Source organism: Apis florea, unplaced genomic scaffold (genome assembly GCF_048593485.1).
Source record: "Apis florea isolate Af1SG1 unplaced genomic scaffold, ASM4859348v1 contig_3756_pilon, whole genome shotgun sequence".
Classification (NCBI taxonomy): Eukaryota; Metazoa; Arthropoda; class Insecta; order Hymenoptera; family Apidae; genus Apis; species Apis florea.
In genome coordinates, this window is record NW_028256838.1 from 1,225,434 (window position 1) to 1,236,505 (window position 11,072).

At 23.2% G+C, this 11,072-nt stretch overlaps 2 protein-coding genes and 1 long non-coding RNA gene across 6 annotated transcripts; 1 reads left to right on the forward strand and 2 right to left on the reverse strand.

The window, feature by feature from the left end:
• Positions 1-346: 346 nt before the first annotated feature.
• On the reverse strand, positions 347-4,288 carry LOC100871749 (glycerate kinase). Its single transcript, XM_003697576.4, has 4 exons — positions 3,598-4,288; positions 2,713-3,274; positions 1,497-2,368; positions 347-864 (listed from the first exon to the last, which is right to left on the reverse strand). Exons 1-4 carry the CDS (start codon positions 3,877-3,879, stop codon positions 517-519), a joined length of 2,064 nt encoding a protein of 687 aa, XP_003697624.2. The 5' UTR covers positions 3,880-4,288; the 3' UTR covers positions 347-516.
• A 1,032-nt stretch (positions 4,289-5,320) lies between these two features.
• Positions 5,321-7,179, forward strand: LOC147656491 (uncharacterized). The gene is made up of 2 exons (XR_015294352.1): positions 5,321-5,578; positions 5,676-7,179. It is a non-coding gene; the product is annotated as an uncharacterized LOC147656491 (long non-coding RNA).
• An 833-nt stretch (positions 7,180-8,012) lies between these two features.
• On the reverse strand, positions 8,013-10,633 carry LOC100863969 (ribosome biogenesis factor Nop53). Of its 4 annotated transcripts, none has more exons than XM_086914925.1 (4): positions 10,387-10,633; positions 9,010-9,855; positions 8,434-8,939; positions 8,013-8,156 (listed from the first exon to the last, which is right to left on the reverse strand). In XM_086914925.1, the coding sequence occupies exons 2-4, from the start codon at positions 9,748-9,750 to the stop codon at positions 8,081-8,083; spliced, it is 1,323 nt and encodes a 440-aa protein (XP_086771051.1). In that variant the 5' UTR covers positions 9,751-9,855; positions 10,387-10,633; the 3' UTR covers positions 8,013-8,080. The 4 variants fall into 4 exon arrangements, with proteins under 4 accessions (XP_086771051.1, XP_086771050.1, XP_086771049.1 ...); XM_086914924.1 differs by having other exon boundaries at positions 10,129-10,388; XM_086914923.1 differs by lacking the exon at positions 10,387-10,633 and adding an exon at positions 10,104-10,321.
• Positions 10,634-11,072: the final 439 nt, after the last annotated feature.

An 11,072-nucleotide genomic window follows, 5' to 3' on the forward strand; every position in this document is an offset into this window, starting at 1 on the left:
GAATATGTTTGTATGAATTCGTTATACTATTTGTTCTATTGAAATGCTCTTTTTGTTATAAATAAAACATAGAATATATTTTTAAAAAATAAAATGATTCTATGCATAGATTTATATGCATATGTGAAAGTAACATAATAACAAGTATATATAACATTCTAGCTTTAATAATACTTATATAACAATAAGTATATTGAATACTGCTTATTATGATTATCTTTAAATATATTATAGATATGTAATATATTATATTATGTAATATATTTATAAGATATTTTTTTAAAATTAAAATTTTATAAAATTTTCAAAATTATAACAATTGTAAAAATAATAAAATTCTAAAGAATTTATCAAAAATTTACTATTTTTATTGTATTTTATAAATCAATTTTATAAAAATTGTAAGGATAATTCTGTACAAAAGAGGAATATTGTATTTAACATAATGAAATATTGGGAAATGATATTCGAGTTACTATTGATAATAGGTCGAAACGTACAAAAATCGTAAGTATATCATTCATTTTTTCGTGAACCAAGACGACAACAATATTGAAATTTTGCACGCGTCTCCGCTGATAATGATTGAAAAACTAAACATTCCGTATCGGTGCACACTTTTTCTACATGTCCATGACAAATACTATCACAATTACATTGGAAACGAACAATTCGTATGATGTGGAGATCTCCAACGTTTGTAAATGTATAATAGTTTCCAGTTTTCAATTCAAATAATTCATCTTCATCATTAATGCTCAAGAACAATAAATTAGTATTATTGTTAGCTAATGCACGACCAGGTAAAATATCGGCATATCTATTTTTTATAATTTCAAGTTCTTTCATTTTTATATGTGCTTCCTGTGAATAAATATTATTCAATTAATCAACGCTTATAATCAAACATTAACTAATAATCTGTAAATTTTTTCAATTTTTGTCGAATAATATCCAAGTACTTTTGAATCCAATTATAGAATAATCGAATATAAATATTTACAAAAAAATATTTTCCTCTAACTCGATGATTTTTTAATATGTTGTCAAGATTATCACATTAAATAGTGTTGTGAAGTGTTTTACTTAAGTCGTTGTTTATTTAAAAATTATTAAATTAATTCAATCTAATTTAAACTCAATACAAACCATGAAATTAAATAAATCTTTATTTAACATCAATTAATTTATGTTAATTTCAAAATTAAATAAAAATTCACATAACCGTTAATAGCTTACATTGGTTTTGAACTAGTTTTCTTAATTCTTTCTTTGACAACAATGTTAAAAAAATCATCAAGATCAGAAGATATCTTTTTATAAATAAAAATCAAAATCAAATGTAATTAAAATAAAACATTGTCTAAGATATTATTATATTGTAAAATTATTATGAATCCAACTATAATCAGATATCGTTTAATGTATAATCAACCGTATCTATCTTATTTCTAGAATTAAAGAATAAAATCAATTTTTGACATTCTGATATTTACCACCATCTCAGAATTAAGGCGTCTCTCCTCATTCAGTTTCCACCACTTCGCATGAGCATTCTGATATGATCTAAATGCTTTGTCATATTCTGGATAAATATCGGTGCTCAAACTCTGATAACCGAACGCGCCAACTGCATCAGAATTGCCATCTTTTCCATACGAGCTACCGCCCAGAAACCAAACAGTGTACCCTCTCAAAATTGGATACTGCTGTGTACGCAAATACCAATATAACGAAAAGTACAGGGCTAGTTCTTGATTAGGTCCACCTCGTCCAGGTGTAGGGCAAAGATTAACAGTGGGTCGGCCACCCAATAAAAGACACAATCCCAAACCCCATTTATCTTTGGCGGGAAATATTTCATTCACCTTTTCATCGGTCAAAGGGCAGATTGAGCTATCTCTCATTTCCTGCCACATCTCCAATTTATTGATCTTCCCTTCGACCGCCAATATCATCAACGACGTCATTTTAACATATTCTCGAGCAAATTCTTGAATGTCTCCGAAACAAGTTGAATTAAGTTTTATAGGAAACAGGCCTAATTTGTAACTTTCTATGGCCATACATTCCATAGCGTCTGCGTTACAAGCTATCACATATTCGTGAACAAATTTATAATTTTTATTCGCGTCCAATTGCTTGTCGGCCGCCATGATCCACGGAACTGTTTCTTCTACCAACTCTTTTATACTTAACGGTACTCTGTCGATCAATTTGTATTTCGTTAATATTTCCAAAGCTTTTTCAGCTTTTGGATCGTATATGCATGGTCCGCCTAATAAATGAGTCATAGGCTTGTCGGAAACGTTTGATGTGATTAATATCACGATTCTCGCTGGATAAGCAAATCTTGCTAAATCGCCTCCTGTGTAGAAATTATTTTTATTTTTTAATTATTTTACAATTTCTCAAAATATTTTTATTCTATTTTAATAACTTTTTAATAACTTTACAATAATCAGAATAATTTAATCGATTATTTGAATTAATTAAATATCTAATCAATTAATGCTTAGAATTCATGCTACGGATATAATTATTTTATATAGATATATAAGATTTCTATCTGGATAAAAATCAATATCAATTCTGTCATATCCGTCTATTTAATAACTGGGAATTTAACAATTTGATTCAACTAATTTAATAATTCTAACGTGGAATTCAAATTATTTAAAAAATTTATCGTTAAAAATATTATCTTTTTACCTCTAATTGCAGAAAGCTTATTTCTTACGATATTTATTTCCTCAGGAGTTGCTTCTGCTTTGCTTAATCTAGTCAACACTCTAAGCTTATCTCTTAATGTAATAGTCTCTTGGGGACAACAAAGGAGATCGTCAATTTCTTGTGAGAGCATGACTATCAACAAATCTCTCTTCTTCAATTTTTTAACGTAATTTATAATTTGTCTCGTAGCTTTCACTGATTTTTCATCTGGATGTCCATCAGTTCCAGCTTCAATGTAAGTAATACGACTATTCAAAGGAGGAAACGCTTCCGGAAAACTCCACATCATAAAAATGGATTTTCTTGGCACCACCATCCAACCTTTCCTTAATTGTTTACCGACAATCCGTTCGAATGCCGAGCTCATTCTAACCGCTTCTTTTCCCCAACCCACAATATGCAAATTATTTTTCAATCTATATTTAACACCTTTAATCGATAGAATTGATCGGCCATCATACTTAATCTTTTCTGGTATAATCACAGATGTGTATACACATTTTATACCAGTTTCGATAATTTTACTCAAATCTTCGCGAATCTGGAATGTAAATATTGCAAACTTGATCTAAATTTTACATGATTGATAATCTAAAGGAAAACATTATATAATAATTTATAATAATATCTATGGAATAATAAATATCTTATAATAAAATTAAATTTAATTTTAGATATAAAAATTAATAATCTTGTGTGTTTTTTAATGTGAAAAAAAGTTAATGTAATGTGTTCATTTTATTAATATAATTGTGTAAATAAATGTTTTTAGAATGGAATATTAAAGTGAAGAAAAGAAAATAAATATTCTTTGGAAGAAAGAATATTTTTTTGAATAAAGAATTGTATATATATATTCAATACCTCTAACATAATCTTTTCACTTCCTTCTTTTTTAGAATCCCTAAGTGCTTTCGTTCGGAGTTTATTTTCTTTTTCAAAAAATGCATTTTGGAGAATTATTTTATCTTTTCTTCTTGATTCTAATGAAAGTTTGACTTCATCTATTATTTTTTGTCTTTTATCTTTTAACGCTTTAATTTTAATTTGTCTTTGTTCTTCTGCATAAGGATCATCTATCCTTGGCTTTCGCTTCCTCAGTTTTTTTTTGGTTTTGTTTTTTTGTTGGCTTGTGTTTTTAATCATGTTTTATTGAGTTATTACATATATTATAACTTAATTTTATATTACAAACATTTGAAATATATTTACATTTTAGGAGTGTGAAAAGTTAAATTTTAAATATATGTATGAAATATTTAATGATGTATTTATATAAATGATGTAAAAATTTAAAAAAGGGGATGTGATTAGGTTATGACTATTGAAATGTACATTATTAAAGCTTAATGAATTTAGCTATTTTTTAATATAATCAATAAATTTTAATCTTTTATCTTGTTTATGATAAATAATAAAAAGAATGAAATTCACGGTAGATCTATCATTCAATATATTTTTTATTCCTATCATGAACTTCTTTATTATTTTGTGTAGTAAGTGTGTTTGTTTATAACTATAATGCATAATCATCGTGATTGTATTCAAATCTTTTAAAAAATAAATAAAAATATTGCTTATGCAATTAATTGGACAAGATAAAATGTATAATATTATATATATATATATATATATATATATATATATATATATATATATATATATATATTTCTAGAATAAATTAATTAAAAATTTTATAATTAATAAATATAAAAAAATAAATAAAAATAAAAATATTAATAATAAAATTTTAGTAATTATTTAAAAAATAATCATCTTAGATTTTGATGATTTTTTAATTTATTAGAAATCAATATTTTGTAGAATTTTGAACATCGAAAATATATAATGGATGGACTAATATCAATGGATTATAATAACTATTTTTAACTATATTTAACTTGAGTAATTCTTTGGATATAAGGAATAATAAATAAAATAATCTTTGGACTGGATTGAAGTTATTTAATGATAATAATATTTAATATTTGTCGTTAAAATTGTATATTCATTTTTTTTATTTCAAATCAAAATCCGACAGCATTTCTTTGCTCCATCGTTGCTCCATATGCTGCGTTTATTTTGTTTCCTCATATTTATTTCCCTTTTTTGTTAAGTCATTCGAATAAATTCAATTAAAAACATCTTGTATACTAGAATTTAATTATTTTCAAATTTGATTAAATTCATGTGCTGCATATTTTAAAATATTTTTTTAATGATAAAATTATAAATAATATAAATTAGAAATACTGATTATAACAATTTAAGAGCAAAAAATAAGAAAAAAATAAAAAGAAAGATATGTGGAATCAGAGTTGTCGAAAAAAACGCACATAAAATTTAAAATCAAAAATATCTATATTCTTTATATTAAAAAATCAATACACATTATAATTTTGAACGAATGATGAAATGATGTATCATATTCCTCATCCATATGCGTCAAGAACAACTGTATAACCAAGGAGAACAAATCGTAAAAAATAGAGATAAGATAAGAATTAATCACCAGCGACATCTCTTGTATACCAAAGATATCTCAAATACTTTTGTTTATTCCAAATAAGAGATGGCATTGATCCTCAATTCTTACTCCATTTTATTTAGTCATTAAAGAAATGTCATTAATACTCGAGAGAATTATTTCTTATCCTATCTATCTAATCACAGAATCGAATTTACGGCATTTGAAATATAAAAATTGTGATCATAGAATGCACATAAATATCGATTTGTTATATTCCAATCAATAGTATTTTCTTTCAAACTATTCTTTAGCATGAACATTTAATTCCATCGTAAACTTCTTATGATGGATGGTTCCTTGTTTAATTTATCTTAAGTATAAATCTTTCAATTCCAAGCTGCTTATGATGCAATTACTCTTTAGTTAAATAACTTTATCCCAATCTATTGATTTTATCCAATTTTATTCTTAGATCTCTGACTCACGAAGATTCATTCAAATATACAAATCGATGATCGAGAAAAATAAATGATTTCAAATCTAAGTATAGATTCTCCATAATATACAAAATATACAACAAACAGAAAAAACACATTATTCCAAAAATCACTTCAAAAAAAGTTGAGCGCTATTTTAAATTACACTACATCTCCAAGAATCAGTTTGCGCTATTTCGAAGAGTTCAACAATAGTGAATAAAAATTTAATTTTGAAAAAAGATTACAACAAAAAAGCAAAATCCATAATATATCACTAAAATCATTAAAAAATTCCTTAAAAATCAGAATTGTTATCAAAAAGATTTAACAAGAAATCTTCTTCAACAACATATTAAATGTCAATTTATTTTTCGATTCATGCATTGTTCGGCATTATAATTATATATTAATAATAATATATAATCATAAAATAATAATAATAATATAAAATAATATAATATAAAATAATAATACAAAATAAAAATAATAAAATAATAAAAACTGAGTTTCTATTACTTTTGTTAAGAATTGTTATCTCCCAAAATTGTTATTCAATTTTCATCTTGATAATATCTCTGTGAATTTAATCCAATCTCAATCAAAAGTAATTATTGTAGTATAAAGTTTGCTCTCGTTCTACGTACAAATAATATACTTACTTACTATATACTATCCTTATTAAATGAAAACTCATCCTTCCTTAAAATATCTTTAATGATATTTGAATATAATGTTTAATTGTTTAAATTAAATCATAAAATTTTTTTTATTTCTAAACTTGTAGTAATGATCTCCATTCTATAATCGTGATTCATAAAGTATTTGGTTGTAAATTTTTTGTAGCTGGAATATAGCAGTATGCTCTCCAAAATACAATAGGGCTTCCAAAAATCTCAATTCATCATGGATAACAATGTTTCATCTTCCGTACGAACGCGAACAATTTGAGAAAACAGTCACGAAAGACTTTTGTGATGAACACAAGACTGAGTTTTTAATCCCTTATTATTTCAATTTTTTGTTGCAGATGTTATCTAATTATCTAATGATAAACCTGATTATTGCAATTGTAATATTACAGTACGTTTTGAACATATTCTAATCATTACAATTTCAATCATTATTATTTTTTAGAATTAAAATGATAAAAAATTTAAACTGTTGTACTATGATTTTGAGAAGCATAATTTAAATCATGTTTTATGAGAGTTCTCTAAGATATATATTGATTATAGAATTTATTGCGGCGTCAATTAACAACTTCCAATGAATCAATTACTTATTCGCTGAATTATATTTAAAAGAATTAAAATAGATTATTAATTTCTAGAAACAATATCATAATTTTTATTTTAATACTTATATCCTATCAATATTATATTTTACAATAACTCTACTTTTGCTTTACAATTAAATTATTTATATATTAAATTCATAAATTTTGTATATACATTAACTGTATTAATATCATTCAAATATAATCTATTTTGAAAACTATTTATGAAGTTCTATAACTGTGAATGTTTCCATTTCAATTTATTAATATATTAAATATATTACATATATTAATTTATCGTAACTTATTTTCAATTCATATCAACATTAAATTATATTTACAGATTTTATATATTTTAATATATTTTATTTTCTAATATAAGCAATATTATTTAATATTATAATAATGCCTATTTTTGTATCTGACTTTTTGCCCATTTAAATATTAAATACTTAAATATATCAATATTTGAAAACTTTATAATTGTTTTCGACATCAAATTAAACATTTAACGTTTGAATTTATGTTATGTATTATTTATTATATATTTATATTATGTTATTATATATTTATATTATGAATTATGTTGTTATATTTGCTAAATATAACATATGATATCTTACTTATACTTATTTCTTTTTTTTTTACTCATTTATAAGCTATTAATGTCGAAAAATGAAACGCTCGATAATCGTCTATTTTGCATATGTTGACTATTAATAGTTCATATTAATATCTCACATTTTATTCTTTTCCTTCATTCAATTGAATTCGTAGAAATTATTTAATTGAATAAAAGTTTCGATACTATTTTCGATACTAATTGCGAACGCTAAAATAAGCATTATTATATATTATATATTTGTATTTTATATTGTATACTATATATATTCGTTCATAGACTTAGTAAATAATCTAGAACGCTTAATAAATTCATTCGAGACATTTTGCCGATTATTCAATTTTTGACTTATATCTATGTTTCTCTATCTATTTGCTCATTTTGTCTATACTTGAGTTACGAAATTTATGGTCTTAAAAGATAACTCTGATATCTGATTAAATAAATTTATTATTTTTTTTATCTAACCTATTTATTAAAAATGTATACTATAAATTATTTTATTTTTTTACTTTCGTCACATCAATTTTATGGTCTGATTTTATAAAACGTTTTACTTTTGCTTTGTCTCGTTTTCTGTAACAAAAGAATATATATATCATTATAATTTAAATTTAATAAAAAGAAATTATAAAAAATATATAATTAATAACTATTATAATTTTATATATATATATATATATATATATATATATGAATATTTAAATTATATTGTAAATATTTAAATTATTTTAAAAAAATATAAAATTAATGTGATTAAAATAAATATATGTATAATTGAAAAATATATAAATAAAATCATATAATTTTATATGATTTTCTATAAATTCATTATAAAGTATTTTATACTTACAATCTGATATTAGCAGGAGCAATGATATTTCTCTGTTGAAGAGATTTGAATCTATCTTTCAATAGATTACCACTTGGTTCAGAATTCCGCAAATTTCCAGTTAATTCTGAACTTAATTTAAAATCAAGTTCTAAAGGTTCAAATTTAATTTTACTGAGAGTTTTAGTGCCCATTGTTTTAAGTATTTTCTTTTTTAATCTCTTTTCTTGTAATACTTTCTCTTTTTTTTCTTTAGCAGCTAATTGTTTATCTAATAATCTTAATTTATATATATCTGAAATTTTTTTTTTCTCTACTTTCTCTTGTTGCTTTTTATGTATCAAATTTTTCTGTTCTTTTTGTTTACGTCTTTGCACACGAGTTTTTTTTTGATTTTTAACAGGTGGATTTACAGATTTTACTATTGGATCATTATCTTCATCTTCATTAAAATCTTGATTATCTTCTAATTTGAGACCTTCTGACATTTCTTTTATCAAGTTATTTTCTTTTTCTTCAGGTGAAACCTAGAACATAATTTTAATATATAATAACAGTTTATTTTTAATTTTATAAATTTAATTAATAAAATAATACTTTTTTGAACATTTTTGTGGTAACTCTGTTTAGATGTTCTTCTTCTTTTATAAGTTCCATTTCTTTTTGAGCCACTTCATTTAATAACTTTTGATGATCTTCAAATGAAGGATTATAGGATGTACCTGGATGAGGACTTTCAACTGCTGGAATATTAGAAGGTTTTTTGTACAAAGAAGAAGGTATTCTCTTTTTTTTTATTCCAAAATGTGTTAATGTATGTCTGATTGTATCCGAAGACATCCAATCAGTGTCAATGTCTTTTGTAATTTTTTCTTTCCATATATTTGTATTAAACTCATCTCTTTTTGGTTTATTTAATTTTTTTTTTGCTGCAATCATTTTATTTTTCAATCTTAATTTTTCTTTTAATGTCAAAATATTTTGAGACTTTCTGATAGCTTCTTTTTTTAAAACTAATGCATTTTTTCTTTCATCTTTAGTTCTTACACGGTTTCTTTTTGTTATTGGATCTGGAACGGCTGTATGAGATTTTAAAATGTTAAAACATCGTGGTTCTTTCAATTTTAATAGTTCTCGACGTTTTTGCTTTGAAAGTATTTCAGGCGCTGTAGAAATACTGAACAATTCTGAATCCTTGTGAATAGCAAAAGAACCTAACCTTTCTTCTAATTGTGAATTTTCCAAAAATTTTTCAACATCTTTTGTATCTGTATATTTACGCCATGCTTTTTTTGTTTTCTTAGAAACTTTCCGCTTTTTCGTTTTAATTGGAGGCATTTTGTCGTAATCAATAAAATTATATCACTCACTATAGTATTTAGTTTTACAATGTCAATGTGATTTTCAATTCGAGATTGAAATTAGAGTTGCGAGAAAAATTCCCTATTGCAGAAAAAATGATATCATATAAAGCTATATTTTATTTTTAAATATATTATAAGAAAATTAATACTAAAAAAATACTAAATTTTTTTTACACTTATATACATTTATATATATATATATTATATACATTTATATATATATATATATATATATATATATATATATACATATATATATATATATATATATATATAATATATTACATCATTGTATATATTTATTAAAGAAAATATCTTGACAATCACGTTTCAAATTTTTAATAATTCTGACCGCTTTTTGTTGAAAATAAAATATTAAATCTATATTCTATATCTTCTTTTTAGACTTCATTGAACTTAAAACTTTATTTCTAGGGACATAGAACTTTGACAATTTTTTTTTCGAAAGTTTAACTGTAAATTATATGATACATAAAGAGTCCCCAAAGATTTCTGATGTAATTTTACATAATATTTTTCTTTGTAAAAATATTCGTTTCGAGTGTTTATTAACAAAAAACATTGACCAATCATGGAACGGATAACTTACTCAAACCGTGTAACATTAGCTATACCACCGACGATCACAACAAAATAAATTCAAGCAATATATAACAAAGTGTTTGAATGTAACAAATTTTTTTTTTCAATACAAAATTATATCAAATAATATTATAAACAATAAATAAATTATAATATTTAATATATTTTCTTCAACATATATTATTTTAGTCAATTAGCCAACGCTATCATTGCTACTCGACTATGTGTTTTATGATCGGCTAATATTTTTTTTTCTTATAACTTGTTAATAAAGCCATTCAGAAATCTCCAATTAATGAATGATCTTATATTTTTGAACACATTCTATATAAAATTGTATATACAAATTGTACATAAAATTTAAACAATAGAACAATAATTTTCGATCAATAAAATAATAATTTAAAAATTTTACAAATAGTAATTTAAAAATTTATTTTATTTCAACTTTTTGTTATTTCAATCTTTTTAAGAATATTAGAAAAAATGTATTAAAATATTTTTTTAATTAATGGATTAGTTATGTGTCAATTCGATATTACGAAATTTAAAAAAAAACCCTCCTGAACAAATTAATTGTTTAATAAGCACATTAATTCAAATTTATTTAATAAAATAAAATGTAAACTTGTTTTTGAAATTCTTAATAAAAGTTATTTGTTTCATTAAATATTGATTACATTGGAGTTATGC